Raw genomic sequence first — 20,333 nt, forward strand, 5'->3', positions numbered from 1 at the left:
CGGGAAGTGGAAGAGATGCGGTGGAGGGCATCGTCGACTACGTCTGGCGGGAAATTGCGGTCCTTGAAGAAGGAGGCCATCTGGGTTGTACGGTTTTGGAACTGGTCCTCCTGGTAGTAGATGCGGCAGAGACGAAGGAATTGGGAATATGGGATGGCGTTTTTACAGAGGGCAGGGTGGGAGGAGGTGTAGTCTAGGTAGCTGTGGGAGTCGGTCAGTTTATAGTAAATGTCCTTACAATAGACAATAGATGCAGGAGTAGGCCATTCTGCCCTTCGAGCCTGCACCACCATTCAATACGATCATGGCTGATCATCCTTAAATCAGTATCCTGTTCCTGCCTTATCTCCATAACCCTTGATTCCACAATCCTTGAGAGCTCTATCCAACTCTTTCTTAAATGAATCCAGAGACTGGGCCTCCACTGCCCTCTGCAGCAGAGCATTCCACACAGCCACCACTCTCTGGGTGAAGAGGTTTCTCCTCATCTCTGTCCTAAATGGACTCCCTCAATAGTCAGAATGTCTTTCCTCAAATTTGGAGACCAGAACTGCACACAGTACTCCAGGTGTGGTCTCTCCAGGGCCCTGTACAGCTGCAGAAGAACCTCTTTGCTTTTATACTCAATCCCTCTTGTTATGAAGGCCAGCATGCTATTAGCCTTCTTCACTACCTGCTGTACCTGCATGCTTACCTTCATTGACTGGCTACAAGAACACCCAGCTCTCTCTGTACAGCCCCTTTACCTAAATTAATTCCATTTAGGTAGTAATCTGCCTTCCTGTTCTTGCCACCAAAGTGGATAACCATACATTTATCCACATTAAACTGCATCTACCATGCATCTAACCACTCACCTAACTTGTCCAGGTCACCCTGTAATCTCCTAACATCCTCATCACATTTCACCCTGCCACCCAGCTTAGTATCATCAGCAAATTTGCTAATACCATCTTCTATATCATTAACATATATTGTAAAAAGCTGCGGTCCCAGCACTGATCCCTGCGGTACCCCACTGGTCACTGCCTGCCATTCCGAAATGGAGCTGTTTATCACTACACTTTGTTTCCTATCAACCAACCAACTTTCAATCTAAGTTAGTACTTTGCCCCCAATGCCATGCGCCCTAATTTTGCTCACGAACCTCCAATGTGGGACTTTATCAAAAGCTTTCTGAAAGTCCAGGTACACTATATCTACTGGATCTCCCTCGTCCACCTTCAGAGTTACATCCTCAAAAAATTCCAGAAGATGAGTCAAGCATGATTTCCTCTTCATAAATCCATGCTGACTCTGACCTATCCTGTTACTACTATCCAGATGTGTCGTAATTTCATCCTTTATAATAGACTCCAGCATCTTTCTCACCACTGAGGTCAGACTAACTGGTCTATAATTTCCTGTTTTCTCTCTCCCACCTTTCTTAAAAAGTGGTATAACATTAGCCACCCTCCAATCCGCAGGAACTGATCCCGAATCTATCGAACTCTGGAAAATAATCACCAACGCATCCACAATTTCTCAAGCCACTTCCTTCAGTACACTGGGATGTAGACCATCCGGCCCTGGAGACTTATCAACCTTCAGACCTAACAGTCTCTCTAACACCAATTCCTGGCAAATATAAATTCCCTTAAGTTCAGGTCCTTCAGCCACTGTTACTTCAGGGAGATTGCTTGTGTCTTCCCCAGTGAACACAGATCTGAAGTACCAATTCAATTCTTCTGCCATTTCTTTGTTCCCCGTAATATATTCCCCTGTTTCTGTCTTCAAGGGCCCAATTTTAGTCTTAAACCATTTTTTTGCCTTTCACATACCTAAAAAAACTTTTACTATCCTCCTTTATATTATTGGCCAGTTTACCTTCGTACCTCATTTTTTCTCTGCGTATTTCCTTCTTAGTAATCCTCTGTTGTTCTTTAAAAGCTTCCCAGTCCTCGGTTTTCCCACTTATCTTTGCTATGTTATACTTTTTCTCTTTGAACTTTATATGTTTCTTAACTTCCCTCGTCAGCCACACCCACCCATGCCTCCTCCGAGGATCTTTCTTCCTTTTTGGAATGAACTGATCCTGCAACTTCTGCATTATACACAGAAATATCTGCCATTGTTCCTCCACTGTCATCCCTGCTAAGGTATTGCACCATTGAACTTTGGCCAGCTCCTCCCTCATAGCTCCATAGTTCCATTTATTCAACTATTGTCACTTCCGATTGTACGCTCTCCGTCTCAAATTGCAGATTGAAGCTTATTGTATTATGGTCACTACTTCCTAATGGCTCCTTCAATTCGAGGTCCCTGACCAATTCTGGTTCGTTGCACAATACCAGATCCAGAATTCCCTTCTCCCTGGTCGGCTCCAGCACCAGCTGTTCTAAGAATCCATCTCTGAGGCACTCCACAAGGTCTCTTTCTTGAGGTCCAATACCATCCTGATTCTCCCAGTCTACCTGCATGTTGAAATCCCCCGTAACAACTGTAGTAACATCTTTGCAACAGGCCAATTTCAACTCCTGATTTAGCTTACATCCGACATCCAGATGACTGTTTGGGGGCCTGTAGATAACTCCCAAGAGGGTCTTTTTACCCTTAGTATTTCTCAGCTCTATCCACACTGACTCTACATCCCCTGATTCTAGGTCCCCCCACGCAAGGAATTGAATATCATCCCTTACAACATGGCCACCCCACCCCCTCTGCCCCTCAGTCTGTCCTTATGATAGCACGTGTGGCCTTGAATATTCATTTCCCAGGCCCTGTCCACTTGAAGCCACGTCTCAGTTATCCCCACAATATCGTATCTGCCAATTTCCAAAAGAGCCTCAAGCTCATCCATCTTATTTCTAATGCTTCGTGCATTCATGTATAGTATTTTTAATTTATTACTGCCCTCACCCTTCCCATCAACTCCTATTTCACTCAACCTTACAGCATGATCCCTTTGAGCTCACCTTTTTCGATGTCCACTACATCACAAATTTTGGTTCATCTGTAAACTTACTAACTATACCTCTTCTGCTTGGGAGGTTAGCACAATGGATTACTGCGAATGCTCTTGCAAGGATGCCTACCTCTCTCCACAAGAATCTATCACTGCAACCCGCAGGTCATCTCCTCTGCCCTGAAGCTCTTCAACCATGTACTGAAACAGACTCGCTACCACAGCCACAACTGCTTTCTCAGTGCCTGCCTCCGTAACCTACTGATCCTGCAATTCCAGATGAAGGGCTTTTGCCCGAAATGTTGATTTTCCTGCTCCTCAGATGCTGCCTGACCTGCTGTGGTTTTCCAGCACCATTCTGATCTAAATTCTGGTTTCCAACATCTGCAATCCTCACTTTTGCCCACAATACAGTGACCACCTCACCTCCAGAAACAATGTAATATAAATCAGCTCTTAATGGCCAGATCTGGTGTGAATTGTATTTTTTTTAAACTACAGAGAGTAGTCAGAATTCCAACTATAATGTTCTTATTGATTTCAGAATAGGGGATGAAAATGTAAATAGGATGGCAAGGAAATGGCCATGTAAATGGCTCTGGATAATAGGATTAGAAGCTGCAAAGAGCCTGTATATGCTGTCCAGCCTACATCTTTGTCACAATAAATTCATATTAAATGTATGCCCTAGTGGCGCTATTAATCTATGGTAAGTTTATTTTTAAATTTTCTCTGGATAATTTCTTACAATTTATCTGTAAATCAGAGACATCCCACCCGAGCCTCGGGACATCCAATTTCCTGCAAAGCAAGTTAACACTTTAATATCACACTGTCAATACTTATAAAGCCATGTAACAAACCATAAGGCATAGGAGTGGAAGTAAGGCCATTCGGCCCATCGAGTCCACTCCACCATTCAATCATGGCTGATGGGCATTTCAACTCCACTTACCCACATTCTCCCCATAACCCTTAATTCCTTGTGACATCAAGAATTTATCAATCTCTGCCTTGAAGACATTTAGCGTCCTGCCCTCCGCGGCAATAAATTCCACAGGCCCACCACTCTCTGGCTGAAGAAATGTCTCTGCATTTCTGTTCTGAATTTACCCCCCTCTAATTCTAAGGCTGTGTCCACGGGTCCTAGATTCCTCGCCTAACGGAAACAATTTCCTAGTGTCCACCCTTTCCAAGCCACGTATTATCTTGTAAGTTTCTATTAGATCTCCCCTTAATCTTCTAAATTTCAATAAATACAATCCCAGGATCCTCAGCCGTTCCTCGTATGTTAGACCTACCATTCCAGGGATCATCCGTGTGAATCTCCGCTGGACACGCTTCAGTGCCAGTATGTCCTTCCTGAGGTGTGGGGACCAAAACTGGACACAGTACTCCAAATGGGGCCTAACCAGAGCTTTATAAAAGCCTCAGTAGCACAACGGTGCTTTTATATTCCAATCCTCTTGAGATAAATGACAACATTGCATTTGCTTTCTTAATCACGGACTCAACCTGCATGTTTACCTTTAGAGAATCCTCAACTAGCACTCCCAGATCCCTTTGTACTTTGGCTTTCTGAATTTTCTTACCTTTTAGAAAGTAGTCCATGCTTGTATTCTTTTTACCAAAGTGCAAGACCTCGCATTTGCTCACATTGAATTCCATCAGCCATTTCCTGGACCACTCTCCCAAACTGTCTAGATCCTTCTGCAGCATCCCCACTTCCTCAGTACTACCTGCCTGTCCACCTATCTTCGTATCATCGGCAAACTTCGCTAGAATGCCCCCAGTCCCTTCATCCAGATCATTAATATATAACGTAAACAGCTGCGGCCCCAACACTGAATCCTGCGGGACACCGCTTGTTACCGGCTGCCATTCCAAAAAGGAACCTTTTATCCCAACTCTCTGCCTTCTGTCAGACAGCCAATCCTCAATCCATACCAGTAGCTCACCTCGAACACCATGGGCCCTCACCTTACTCAGCAGCCTCCTATGTGGCACCTTATCAAAGACCTTTTGGAAGTCGAGATAGACCACATCCACTGAGTTTCCCTGGTCTAACCTACTTGTCACCTCTTCAAAGAATTCCAACAGGTTTGTCAGGCTCGATCTCCCCTTACTAAATCCATGTTGACTTGTTCTAATCCGACCCTGCTCTTCCAAGAATTTAGAAACCTCATCCTTAATGATATATTCTAGAATTTTACCAACAACCAAGGTTAGGCTAATTGGCCTATCATTTTCCATCTTTTGTCTTGATCCTTTCTTGAACAAGGGGGTTACAACAGCGATCTTCCAATCATCCGGGATTTTCCCTGACTCCAGTGACTTTTGAAAGATCTCAACCAACGCCTCCGCTATTTCCTCAGCCACCGCCCTCAGAACTCTAGGATGTAGCCCATCAGGGCCAGGAGATTTATCAATTTTAAGACCTTTTAGCTTTTCTAGCACTATCTCTTTTGTAATGGCATCCATACTCATCTCAGCCCCCTGACTCCCTTTAATTGTTGGAACATTACTCATGTCTTCCACTATGAAGACTGACGCAAAGTACTTATAAAGTTCTCTAGCTATTTCCTTAGCTCCCATCACTAGGCTTCCAGCATCAGTTTGAAGGGGCCCAATGTCTACTTTTGCCTGTCGTTTGTTTATTATGTATTGAAATAAACTTTTCCTATCATTTCTAATATTACTGGCTAGCTTACCTTCATATTTGATCCTCTCCTTCCTTATTTCTCTCTTTGTTATCCTCTGTTTGTTTTTGTAGCCTTCCCAATCTTCTGATTTCCCAGTGCTCTTGGCCACTTTATAGGATCTCTCTTTTTCTTTAATACATTTCCTGACTTCCTTTGTCAGCCATGGCTGTCTAAACCCTCCCGGATAATCTTTCTTTTCTTGGGGATGAACCTCTGTACTGTGTCCTCAATTATACCCACAAACTCCTGCCATTTTTGTTCTACTGTCTTCCCAGCTAGGCTCTGCTTCCAGTCTATTTTCATCAATTCCTCTCTCATGCCCTCATAATTACCTTTATTTAAATGTAACACCATTACATCCTATTTTGCCATGGAGCTAATCACAAAACTCTACTTTAAAGCAGCAAGTTTTAAAGTCCATCATTCATCTCTACATTATGCTATGTAGGTTTCACAAGTCTGCACTGTATCTCAGGTGTTATGATCCCAGATAAAATCACTACATGTAATTTTTTTGTTAAAAATCTAAAAATTTCAATATTTATTAAAGAAATGAAGCCACAGGCTCATGGATTATGGTTTAAATAAAATGAATTTTGCTACACAAAAACCAAAGCACATGAATATTAAGAACTACACTATCTTAAATGTTAAAAATCACAACACCAGGTTATAGTCCAACAGGTATATTTGGAGCAATGGCTTTCAGAGCAATGTTCCTTCATCAGGTGATTGTGGAGAATAAGATTGTCAGACACAGAATTTATAGCAAAAGTTTACAGTGTGATGTAACTGAAATTATATATTGAAAAAGACCCAGATTGTTTGTTAAGTCTCTCATCTTTTAGAATGACTATGTTGGTTTCAGTTCTTTCATATGTAAATCACAAAATTTATTTAAAAAGTTACATTCTCAAGTGCACTTTAACAATTGGTGTCATGTCGGCCTAGATAAGGTACTGAAGATAGTAACTCCCTGTGGGGCTGTCTCTCCCCCTTCCCAATCTATCACATGCCTTCCTATTTTCACTAACAAATTGGATAACCTCACATCTATTCACATTATATTCTATCTGCCATGCATTTGCCCAAATCATATTGAAACATCACTACATCCTCCTCTCATACAGCTTTGATATGACTGCAAACTTGGGAGATATTACACACTTATCCAAATCATTAATACATACTGTAAATAACTGGAGCCAAAGCACTGCTTCATGCTGTACCCCACTAACCACTGCCTACCACTTGAACAAAGACCCGTTCTTTCCTTCTTTGTTTCCGTCTGCCAACCTGCTCCCTATCCATAATAATCAAACATGCAGATGTTGAAAATCTGAAACAGAAACAGAAATTGCTGAAGAAACCCAGCAGGTCTGACAGCATCTGTGGAGTTCTCTATGCATGTCTGCACACTAGCCATAATCCTATACTAATCTCTCACTGGCTTCCCATGACCAACTCTACTGTTTACATCCAAACATTCCAGCAGATTTATTTCCTTTTTCCTGATTTTCTTTTCACAAATCCATGGTGACTCTTTCCAGTTCTATTACTGTTTTTCAAATGCTCTGCTACTAAGTCTTTTATAATGGATCCCAACATTTGCCCCATTACAGATATCAGTGTAACCCATCTATAATGGCCTATTTTCTCTCTACTTCCTTTTTAAAGTATTGGGTGAACATAAGTTACCCTCAAAATATATAGGAACTATTCCAGAATTAATAGTGTCTTTAAATATAACTGCTGATGCATCCATTATTTCTAGAACCACTTCCTCAAGTACTCTGGGATGTACAGTAATGGGTGTCAGGGATTTGTTAGCCTTTAACCCCATCAAGTTTCTCCACACTGATTTCCTTCAGTACTAATACTTTACACAACAAAACCTCTAGACAAAACCTCTCGATTCAAGTTTCCTTTGAACACCAATGTGACTTACAGCTCAAAAGTCAAGTCAAATACTTTCAAAATTTGGAAGATTAACTACTTGGTCAGAGTACCACTATGAAGCCATTTTTTTTCTATATTTTGGGATTTCTTGGGCCTTGTGCTTACTTCTGGTCAAGCTTTCCCTTCAATTCTGCTCCAACCAACCTGGAGTTGTGGACGGCTAATTCAACAACCAGTTCAACTACTTAATACTGTTGAGGACAGTATGTTAGCATGGGTAGAGGATTGGTTAACTAAGAGAAGATAGAGATTTGGTATCAAGGGAGGATTTTCAGGATGGCAATCTGTAACTAATGGAGTGCCATAGGCATGAGCGCTGGGTCCAAATTTATATAAATGACTTGGGAAATATAAGTTTTAAAAAATCACACAACATCAGGTTATAGTCCAACAGATTTAATTGGAAGCACACTAGCTTTCGGAGCGACGCTCCTTCATCAGGTGATTTTTAACATTGTACACCCCAGTCCAACACCGGCATCTCCAAATCAGGATATAAGTGAATATACTATTAACATACACTTAATGGTAAGGTCCTAGGGAGTGTTGTTGAACAAAGAGACCATGGAGTGCAGGTGCATAGTTCCTTGAAAGTGGAGTCACAGGTAGACAGGATAATGAAGAAGGCATATAAATTCAACAGGGAAGGCAAATGCTCTGTTGCCCTTTATTTCAAAGGGAATGGAGTATAAAAATAGGGAAACCTTGCTGAAACTATATAAAGCAATCGTCAGACCACATCTAGAATAATGTGAAATTTTTGGTCCCCTGAGCTAAGGAATGATACACTGGCATTAGAGGTAATCCAGAAGAGGTTCAGTAACCTGTTTCCAACATTAGAGGGATTTTCTAATGAAGAGAGGTTGAGTAGATTGGGCTTTTACTTATTGGGGATTTAGAAGAATGAAAGGTAACTTTATTGAAACATATAAAATTCTTAGAGGACTTTACAGGGTAATGCAGAAAAGATGTCTCTCATCTCTAGGACCAGAGGGCATAATCTCAATGATGGTTTGCCCAGTTAATGAGCAGCAATTTTCATTCTCCTAGAGGGTAGTAAATCTGTGAAATTTTCTACCAGAGAGGTTGAGACTGCGATGTTAAGAGTATTCAAGGCTGAGATAGACAAATTTGTAATCAGCAAGGGAATCAAGGGTTATGGGTTAAAGACATGAAAGTGGAGTTGACAATTATCAGATCAGTCATGAGCTCTTTGAACGGTGGAGCAGACTCAATATGCAGAATGGTCAACTTATGCCCTGACATTTTATAGTCTTAACCAAGGCATTTGGGCTTTTCCACCTCAGATCAGAACTCTCTGGTTGTTCGTATTCTTTAGCTCTGTAGTCTTCTGTTTAAAACCTTTTCGCCTCTCCATACTAATCTCGGCTACCACAGAAATCTAACTCTCTGTTCAAAATCTTTCAGCTAACCAAGAGCTTTAAACTTTTTCATTCTGTATGTTAAATGAACTCTGCTGGAAAGCGATGGTCTTTGTCCATCAATCAGATTGTTCTGAAACCTAAAAAGCAGCATCAATCAGAACCATGCTCATAATCTACCAACTAATATCTTGTTGATCATTTTGCTATCTGTTGCTATTTTCCCAGGCAAATTGGTTATGGGTGCTAGGTGCTTCACCAGAAATCTTTTCTCAGAGAAACGTAGTTCTTGAAAGGACCAAGACAAAAAAAATTGGTTTGAATTCCCAAAAAGCACACGGTTCACCATACAGGGCTATGATAACATTTCCAAGTTACTTATTTATACTTAGTCTTTCATCTTTCAAACAAAATTGTCTGATTGTCTCACAGCTTCTCTGAAACATTAGGTGGTGAAAAAGTATTTGCTCATTATTAAATTGACCAATAGATGTTGATTACCAACATGAACTCCTTCCCTCCACCTCATCACTGTATGCAATTTGTATCCTATTGTAAGATGACCTTTCAACCAATATCCTTTTCATAGAAGCCCTGCAGTGTGGGAGCATGCCATTTCGCCCATGAAGTCCATACTGGCCATCCGAAGAGCACGCCACTCAGACCCCACCCCCTTATTCCTGCATTTCCCATGGCCACGCCACATATCCTGCATCCCTGGACACTATGGGACATTTAGTGTGGCCAATTCATCTAACCTGCATATCTTTGGACTGTGGGAGGAAACCGGAGCATCCGGAGGAAACCCACGCAAAAATGGGGAGAATGTGCAAACTCTACACTGGCAGTTTCCCCGAGACTGGAATCAAACCCGGATCCCTGCACTGTGAAGCAGCAGTACTAATCACTGAGTCACCATTACACCTGATAACCATGACAGCCTATTTCAGCCTGCATACCATCATTCATCTCTATGCTTGCTTTAACTCATCCACCCTAAAATCATGCAACCAAGCTATCAATTCCAGACTCAACTACTTCATTGGCCATATGGCTTTGCACCCTTTACAAACATGAGCTCATCCAAAATTCTGCTGCTCATACCAGAACCCTATCCACTCACCACTCCTGTGCTAACTGATTGACATGTGCGACAAATTCAGAAACTCTCCATTTTAAAATTTTTGTCTTCATTTTCAAAACCCTTCAAGACCCTGTCCCTTCCTAACTCTGAAATCTCCTCCAACAACTACATGAAATCTCAGCAGACTTTAAATTTGGTCCTTTTGCGAATCCTTAATAATTTTTTCACTCCACCAAGATGCCTTCAGTTATCTAGGCTTTAAGGACTGGACTTCTTTCCAAAGTTCTCGAGTGAGGTAATTCTTAAATCAACGTCCCCCTGTTATAACAACTCATGTTGCCCAGTGTCAAGCTTTGTTTAATATTAATTCCTGCAAAGTTCCTTATGAAGTCTTACTTGGAAAAACTCAGAAGCCAACCTAAATGACTATGTCACTATCATCACAAGTGTACAGAGGAATGTGCATCAAAAGAAGTTAATCCGTGAATTTCCCCACAATAATCCGTGGCTAAACCTGGTCTCTGTGCCATGTAAAAGAACATGTGTTACTGATAAATGAGAATACCATAACTTGCACCTTCTATTCATGGCACCCTCACTTGGAATTATATCACTGCTCCTTTACTCTTGCTCAAAAATTTATGAATTCCCTTACAATTGGGGGGGCCATGGTGGCTCAGTGATTAGCACTGCTACCTCACAGTGCCAGGGACTTGGGTTCAATTCCAGCCTCGGGCAACTGTCTATGTGGAGTTTGCACATTCTCCCCGTGTCTGCGTGGGTTTCCTCCAGGTGCTCCAGTTTCCTCCCACAATCCAAAGATGTGCAGGGTCGGCGAATTGGCCATGCTAAATTGCCCATAGTGCTCAGGGATGTGAAGGTTAGGTGCATTAGTTAGGGGAAATGTAGACTAATAGGTGTAGGGGAATGGGTCTGGGTGGGATACTCTTCGAAGGGTCAGGGTAGACTTGTTGGGCCAAATGGTCTGTTTCCATGCTGTAGGGATTCTAATCTTCTAATTGTGTGTGTACCTACACAAATTCTACAGTGATCAAAGGCAATGGCTCACCACCAACTTCTCAAAGACAATTAGGAGTGGGTAATGAATGACAGACTTCATTTCAAGAATGAATCTTTTAAAAAAACATTGAAGATCCACTGGAAAAATAATGGACCGCAATGTGTTACTAAACATATTAATAGCAATACAATTTCAGCAACACAAATTTATATAACTATAACAAAACAAGAACAGCCAAATCATTTCAGTTTGACAGTTAAACTCAAGGTAAACAAGCAGAAGGCTGGAAGAATACAGCAAACCCCCAGCCAGCATGAGGTGGAGAAGTCAACGTTTTGGGCGTGACCCTTCTTCAGGACGGGGGGGGGGGGGGGGTAGTTGCAGTGGGAGTTGCAAATAAAAGGGGGAATGAGGGAGGGTCTTGGGTGGTGAGAAGGGCTGAATTGTGAGGTAGTGATAGGTGAGCGCAGATAGAGGGGTCAGTCACAAGAGGATTAGCAGTGAGGGGTGGGCAGGGGGGGTGCTGGAAAAGAGTTGGGGGATGGGAAAAGAGGTTATTTGAAAGTGGAGATCTCAATACAGCCCATTGAGTCCAGCACCAGCCTTTTATGTCTCAATCTTTTGAGTCCTCCCACAGCCTCACTTTTGTAATTTCTCCCTGGCTACACCACAATTGTGGCTCAGGCATCAGCCAGCTTATACTTTTTTGCATTGTTGGTTGTCCCTCGTCTTAACAGTGACATCTATTCACGATTTTAGCCATGGGTCATCATGTGATCTTTGGGCACATATGGCGGGACATCCCACGGCACGATGCATGCCGTGTGAAAGATGGGCTTACTTTACTTACCTTTCTGCTGCTGCTATGCCTGATCGTCACAATGCTGATAGACAAGTTGTTGACATTTTGCAACATTAGCAGCAAGTTCTACACAGTCATCAATGTCAACGCTGCCAGGTTTCAACAAGATCTTCAGACTTTCTCAAAAACAATTTTTTGGTATTGTCCTTGAAAGTATTCATTTGAGAGTTGATTAAACAGGACCCAGCAATGGAGACAATGTGAGGCCATCCAGACATAATGTTCACTCCATTTGGATACTTAATGAACTGGATCCAGGAAGGACATTATACGCTTGAAAGTGCTCTTTCTTGAACCTTTCTCGATTAATGGAACTCCACACCAAATATTCTATGTTTCAACATCCACCAATAACCTTATGTGTCCTTAAAATCTGTTGCTTGAAACACATTTTCAGTTATCTACTCATTTCTATACTCCTTCTATTTGACTGACAAAGTGGACATTTTTCCATGTCGTGTCACCTGGGTCAAAAGTGACATTCAGACTACCAGTATAGAAGGTGAGCATGTGCCACTAAGTCATAGGCTGGTATACATTCTTTTGGCAGGTGTATGTTCTTTTTTACTGTTAGAACTAATACCTTTGTAAAGGATAATAGGTTCAAGTGATTTAATCTGTATGATGGCTAGAAGAAATACAAACATAGCAACACTCTGGTTTCCATACTTCAGTAACATGCATACTTGTCAATTGCTAAAACCTCAATCACCTTAAATACAGCATACATGCTCAGCTTCAGACAGTTAACATGGTCTCATAAACAAAACTGCCAGACAAAACATATCTTAAGAATTATTCAGTTGTTATGCAGTCTCTTTCCATGATTTCTAATTCATTTAATTCAAAATTACAGATAGCCTAAATCTTTCAGGGCTTTTTGGAACCTTTTAGAAATAAAACTCTCTTGCAAGGCCCATTTTGGGTAGGTGTGTATGCATGCGCATGTGCGTCTGATCCTGTGTGTGGTATAAATTGATAAATTAGTCAAAGTAGTTATAACAGAAACCAGCAGCCTGAAAAACTGAAAAATAAAAATAACACTTCTAGAAGTAAAGTGTAGTGCTCATACGGCTGCGGCATGGCACTAGAAAAGCACAGCAGGTCAGGCAGCAACCAAGGAGCAGGAGAGTCAACGTTTCGGACATAAGCCCTTCATCAGGAAAGCAGAGGGTCGGGGGACAGAAGGAGGCTGAGAGATAAAGAGGAGGGTGTGGGTAAGGTAGCAGGAAAGGCAATAGGTAGGTGTAGGTGGGGGGTGATGGTGATAGGTCAGTGAGGAGGGTGGAGCAAATAGATGGGAACGAAGATGGACAGGTCATACAGTTCAAGAGGCCGGTGCAGAGTTGGAGGATTGTGCGCCAGAGATGCTTTGTGAGTTGGTGTCCTGTCTCCCCAATGTAGAGGAGACCACATCGAGAGCAATGGACAGAGTAGATGAGGTGTTTGCATGTGCAGGAAAATCTCTGCCAGATGTGGAAGGATCCTTTGGGGCCTTGGATGGAGGTGAGGAGGGAGTGTCGGTGCAGGTTTTACACCTCTTGTGGCAGCAAGGGAAAGTGCCAGGAGTAGATGGTATGTTGGCTCTTGCGGTGGCAAATCCTGCACCCAACCTCTTCCCCCATTTCCATCCAAGCCCCCAAAGGATCCTTCCATATCTGGCAGAGACTTTCTTGCACATCCAGAAACCTCACCTACTGTGAATATTGCTCTTGATGTGGTCTCCTCTACATTGGGGAGGGACAGGACACCAACTCACAAAGCATCTCTGGGACAAAACCCTCCAACTCGATACCACCCTCATGAACTGTATGACCTGTCCATCTTCATTCCCATCTATGTGGTCTCCTCTGCATTGGGGAGGCAGGATGCCAACTCACAGAATATTTCAGGGAACATCTCTGGGACACACGCACCAAACAACCACACTGCCCTGTGGCCGACAATTTCAACTTCCCCGGAGACATGCAAGTTCTGGGCCGCCTCCACCAGCAAATCCAAGCAACCCAATGCCTGGAGGAAAAACGCCTCATCTTCTGCTTTGGGACCCTCCAACCACACGGCATCGACATCAATTTCACCAGTTTCCTCATTTCCACTCTCCCCACCTCATCCCAATTCTAGCCCACTAACTCAGCACCACCTTCTTGACCTGTCCTATTGTCCATTTTCGTTTCCACCTATCCGCTCCACCCTCCCACCCTCCACCTATCACCATCATACCCCACCTGTATCTACCTAATGCCTTCACAGCTACCTCATCCCCATCCTCCTATTCATCTCCCAGGCCCCTTCTCCCCACTACCAACCCCCTACATTCCTGATGAAGGGCTTATGCCCAAAACGTCGATTCTCTTGCTCCTCGGATGCTGCCTCGCCTGCTGTGCTTTTCCAGTGCCACACTTTTCGACTCTGATCTCCAGCATCTGCAGTCCTCACTCTCTTATAGTTCTGAGGTGCAAAAACTTGAATTAATCTTAATCGTAAACTTTTGAATCATTAACTACTAGAAGCTATTGATTCTTTTTATAGCTTAAGGTGTCAATTAATTTTCATGTCATCAAACAATTTTAATATTTGTTTTCAATTTTCACATGTGTGAAAACAAAAAAGCATCAAACATGTATAATGAATATTGTATAAGTCCACTAGATGGCAACAGTTGCATATCATTGTACTTGCTTTATTCCCACAAACAACAAGATTAGAAACTAGACCATTTTACAGAAGGCAGCATTTTTTAAAAATGTATTCTTTCTTGATGGGAGTCACCAGCTCGGCCAAACTAAATTGCTAATCCCTAATAGCCCTTGAGAAGATGGTGGTAGGCTGTAGTTCAGCTGCAATGCTGTAAGGGAGGCAGTTTTGATGCATCAACAGAATACAAGTCATACAGTCATAGAAACGTACATGGAAACAACTCATCCATGCCAACCAGATATCCTAAATTAATCTCGTCGCTTTTGTCAGTACTTGGCCCATATCCCTCTTAAACCCTTCCTATTCAGATGCCCATCCAGATGCCTTTTAAATGTTGTAATTGTACCAGCCGCCACCACTTCCTCTGGCAGCTCATTCCATATATGCACTTCCATCTGCGTGAAAAAGTTGCCCCTTTTGTCTATTTAAAATTTTTCCCTCTTTCACCCTAAACCTATGCCCTCGAGTTCTGGCCCTGGAGAAGGAAGTGGCAAGAGAGTAAGTTGGGGTAGCACAAGTCACAAATCGGAGGATTGACAGTGATTGGTAAGATCTAGGAGCATGGTGTTTGGGAAGCAGGATCACTGGTAAGAAGGTACACGTACAGTAGGCAAGTTACATTTTTATTATGTTTAAATTTTGTTTATGTTTTTTCACTTACCAATACAAGAACTTAGCAATTCAACTTAAGAGGGTAAAATATGTAAATATTTGTCTTTTGCTGATAAGGTAGGTCCTACAGAACCCAACCAACAATTTTAACTTTGCTTTCTATGGGAAGTAATGTTTTACTTCAAGATGCAATTTTTCAAGACAGCAGTCATACCTTTAAATGAGGGAATACCAAAACACCCTACTTACTTGTTCTTAAAGTGCCAGCCCTCATCTTCAGCTTCCAAAGACTGAAATAACACTGCGTGCAGACAAACAAATCAATTCATCTTTGAGATGTGCACTGAATAATGTTCCAATTTTCACAATAACGGTTTGTAAAGCAATTAGGCCATCATATCAAAAGTAAGTAAAATAAGTCAATCATCTCAGTAACTACCCAATTTTCATTCAATCTGGACTATCTCAAGAAAAACTCTTGAATGTTTATCAAGAGGCACAGTGGCTAGCACTGCTGCCTCACAGCACTAGAGAGCTGGGTTCAATTCCCACCTTAGGCAACCGTCCGTGTGGAGTTTGTACATTCTCCCAGTGTCTGCATGGGTTTCCTCCGGGTGCTCCGGGTTTCCCCCCACAGTCCAAAAATATGCAGGTTAGATGAATTGGCCATGCTAACTTGCCCGTAGTGTTAGGTGAAGGGGTAAATGTAGGGGAATAGGTCTGGGTGGGTTGCTCTTCGGAGGGTCGGTGTGGACTTGTTAGGCCGAAAGGCCTGTTTCCACACTAAGTAATCTAATCTAAAAAGAAACAATTGTCGGATCAGAAAATCAGCAAGGACAAATGAGAATTTGAAAGAGAAGAAAATTACTGATTAGATGACACCAACTAGCTTTAAAATCTCACAAATTGTGAGGATGACAGATGCAACTGAAGAATTTCACAGTTTGCACATATGTGCTTTCCTGAGAAAGGGTACTTGAAAGGAGCAAATACTTCAATACAGTGAGAAATGACAATGGAAAACCTAGTTACAACTCCTGGCCCTGCCTTAGATATTCTTCCAGATTCAGGCACATTGGACTTAGCAATTAGAAGAATCCAGAGTTTTTGTTCAGAGTTTGCCCAAACTCTCTAATAGTTAAGACAACAGCATTACACAGCCAGCAGTGGATCAAAGATGTTTATGAACTAGATATTGCCTCAAAACTTGCTTTTATAAGTTGCTAACCCATCAGAGAGCAAAGTAGTTTATTTGGAGATGACATGAGCAGGTTAAATTGATTTTGCATATACAGCAAGTGAATATATATTTGTTGGAACAAATTAGTGCTTAGCCCAACCCAACTTCAATTGCTCCATCCAAACAACAAATAAAAGTAAACCATGCTGCACTGGCCTGGATTACAAGTTTAATATTCTTGCTTTCAATGGGACTCCTCTATAATTCAGTCCAACATTTTTTTTGGGCCAGATCCTTCTCAAGCTGTTTAGGTCTCTCCATTCCTTTTGGAACTCACTAAATTTAATTTTTCTTTTGTTGATTTGAAATACGAGTAGAACCTGTTTTACAAGACAAATTGATTCAATATCTAAAGCGTGATAACCCACATTTTCTTCAGTTTTTATTTCAATCACTTTCAATTTTCATTCAGTTATCCAGCAGCAAGTATTATCTTCATGATCTCCAATCTTTAAGGTAAACACACGAGATTATGTATTGGTCTACTGAATCATTGGGAGTGAAACTTTTTTTAAAAGTACAGAAACAGGAAGCTGAACTATCTCAGGTTTCAGTTTTTCTACACTGTGATAACAATTATATATTTCATAAACAAATCCTTGCTCAGATGAAGTTGGGGACTTCCTGAAAATTCAATTAAAGGAGTTTTCTATAAGTGGCCCCCGATTTAGGAATGTCCGACTTGTAATTGCTTGTACTTATGAACGAGGTCCCACACAGGGGTGTATTAATATTCATTTTAAAGATCAGACTTGTTAACATTTGCTCATACTTATGAATGATTATTTTATATCAAAATGTACCGTCAAAATCAAAATTTATATCAACTTGCATATAAATCAACTCACAAACACATTCAAGAATGGAATCCATTCATAACCCGGGATATGACTGTATTTCATTTTTTTTAGATTACTTACAGCGTAGAAACAGGCCCTTCGCCCCAACAAGTCCACACCAACCGGCCGAAGCACAACCCACCCTGACCCATTCCCCTATATTTACCCCTTCACCTAACACTACGGGCAATTTAGCATGGCCAATTCACCTAACCTACACATTTTTGGATTGTGGGAGGAAACCGGAGCACCCAGAGGAAGCCCACGCAGACACGGGGAGAATGTGCAAACTCCGCAGAGTTGCCTGAGGCGGGAACTGAACCCGGGTCTCTGGCGCTGTGAGGCAGCAGTGCTAACCACTGTGCAGAACAGGGTTTCTGCTATGTGAAATTAACTGAACAATACATTGGGGAAAAAGTAAGTCAGTGTTAATTTTGACAATGTAAACAACTAAATAGAAAAGTGAGATGTCTCTAGCAAAAAATTTCATCCAGACTGATTTGGGTTGCTGTAAAAGTAATACATATAGCTAATTGTCAATTGTTTGCTATTTTAAAGCATCTTTTGATCATCCCTTGCTTAGTTACTGTCTGATTAAATTTCCCAGAACTTAGTATTTTTTAATACACTCACATTACCTTGTTCAGATTTTCCCTTGGTTTTTGATGCTGATAATTAAAAGATACCTCAAAGGTGCAGTCCACTTTCACAAAACAGACAGACCCAGTTAAGGGATTAGTCAAAAGGTGTTTAAAAAAAGAGAGATATAACTGGCCAGTTTATTTCAATAGACTCCATGATCCATAATATCACAAGCATATAGGATTGTATCTTGCCTAGTTTCTATGGATACCAATGCATGCAGATAGCTTCCAGCAGCCCAAGAATTCTTCTAACTGAAGTACTATTCTCTGAACTTTCAAGAAGTTGATAGAGGGGACAACCAGGGACCACTATAGCTGTGGTCACCAAAATTCTTCCAACATCAACAGTTCAAAAACTAGTTCAAACTCTGTTTTCTCTTTGTTAGACTTGCTGACTCCCTAAGAGGTACCTGTTAACATTCAAACATCTGTCATCTACTGGGGATAATATCTCTCTGGAGCCAGAGGGTCAATAGAACACTTTCAACAAGAATCAACCTGCAGTGAACTTCCACGCTTGGCCTCAAACAAATACCTGTTGCTTCTTTTTTTAAAAAGCAACTGTTGCTGACAGTCCAAAGGTCACCTTTAATTCTCAGTTCAGAGTTCACAGTTTCAAACCAAAAATTACGAAAATTGAAATAAAAAAGGTCTTAAGCTATACAAAATGTCTTCAGTGACTTCTAACAGCACTACAACAGATTCCTGCTATCAAAAAAATCAGTTTGATTCTAAAGGAAGATGATTTAAGATAAGAATAAACCATTAGGCAAGTAAATGGAAGTAATTTCAGTCTTGGTTGGTAGTGCAACTAAGGTTTGCCTTCACTTGTACCCAATATACTCTTCAAACCTTCAGCAGTGGCAGCAAACAAGGTAACAAACAACATCAAGGAGATAAAGATCAGAAAGGGGAAACAAAGTACCTGTGTGGCCGACATCAAATCGTGTAACACCAAATATTTTGGCTGATCAAATCCTCCAAGTAAATCCACTCAAATGACCAGTATACCTGAAGTAGAAATAAATTAAACTGGGTCAAGTCAGAATTATTACGTACAAATGGATTTTAAAATCTCAATGTATTAGAACTGACACAGATGGTGATTTCCCCCCAGCCTGATGTACCTTTGGTAGTCAGGCACAAACTACTTCAGTTGCCACTAGACGTAACTATTCTACAAAACACAATTGATATTTCTCTCTGTATAATGGTTGACAATAAATACAAGCTGTTCTCTTGCAATATTAGTGCTAGAAAAAGAAAAAAAAAGAGAAATCACAACAGAATTGCTCACAGATGGCAAAATTCTCAGCCAATATATCTTAAACGATAACAGACTTAATGTGCATGATAACACTAAGATTTACATGCATACAAATTCTGGAGGTGTGCGCAGTGAGCTTGAGTTCTTGGAATTCTGGACTGGACGTGTGAGCATGCCTGAGTTTACTGTTGACAATTGACTTTGAAGGGAAAACTTCAAGACCCATAATTCACAGTAAGAGGAAGTTACCCAGAATTCCTAGACAACTACCCTGGTTGCTTAGGGAGAGAACTTTCCAGATTTATTAATTCATTTTGTGCTGGGAGCCCACAGACTCAATCCATGCAGTGTGGAAACAAGCCATTTGACCCAACAAGTCCACACCGGCCATCCGAAGAGTGACCAATCCAGATTCATTTCCTGACCCTATTACTCTCTATTTCCCCTCACAAATGCACCTAACCTACACTTCCCTGAACACTACGGGCAATTTAGCATAGCCAATTCACCTAACTTATTGGAGAAGGAGCAATATAAGTTCAAAAGTGATGAGAAACCTGTTGATAGAAATACTGCTCAGCTAAGGAATTTAAGCTAACAAAATTATAAACATTATTAGTCCCAAAGTGTGAACATACAACTGGTGAAATTAAACTGCAGCAGAGATATTTCAGCACTGAAACTATATCTAATCAGGAGCATAATAATACAAAAAGAGTTATCCACAATTCTAGTAGTACAGTTTCAGCAGATGGGTTGATATTTTAAGCAAGCCCATTAAAGTATTGAAACACAGAAGAATCTCTTTGAGTTGAATCTTGATGAAGATGAAGCATTAGATGTTCCTGGAGTTAGAGTCATAGAAGTGTACAGCATGGAAAAAGACCCTTCAATCCAACCTGTCCATGCCGACCAGATATCCCAACCCAATCTAGTTCCACCTGCCAGTGCCCGGCCCATATCCCTCCAAACCCTTTCTATTCATATACCCATCCAAATGCCTCTTAAATGTTGCAATTGTACCAGCCTCCACCACTTCCTCTGGCAACTCATTCCATACACGTACCACCCTCTGCG

At 41.4% G+C, this 20,333-nt stretch overlaps 1 protein-coding gene across 8 annotated transcripts in view; it reads right to left on the minus strand.

Annotated features, from left to right (window-relative positions):
- Positions 1 to 20,333, minus strand: part of ralgps2 (Ral GEF with PH domain and SH3 binding motif 2) — a 519,857-nt gene that overhangs the window by 366,018 nt on the left and 133,506 nt on the right. For 7 of the 8 annotated variants that reach the window (XR_006313046.1, XM_043699973.1, XM_043699970.1 and 4 more), the window contains one exon: positions 18,915 to 19,000. Coding sequence is in view for 1 of the 8 variants with exons in the window: in XM_043699973.1 (XP_043555908.1) it covers positions 18,915 to 18,929 (15 nt within the window). In the remaining 7 variants the exon portion in view is untranslated. Of the gene's footprint in view, positions 1 to 15,515; positions 15,568 to 18,914; positions 19,001 to 20,333 lie in introns of those variants that run through there. The other variant, XM_043699972.1, reaches the window with a different exon arrangement.

The sequence above is a fragment of the Chiloscyllium plagiosum genome, chromosome 11, assembly GCF_004010195.1.
Source record: "Chiloscyllium plagiosum isolate BGI_BamShark_2017 chromosome 11, ASM401019v2, whole genome shotgun sequence".
NCBI lineage: Eukaryota > Metazoa > Chordata > Chondrichthyes > Orectolobiformes > Hemiscylliidae > Chiloscyllium > Chiloscyllium plagiosum.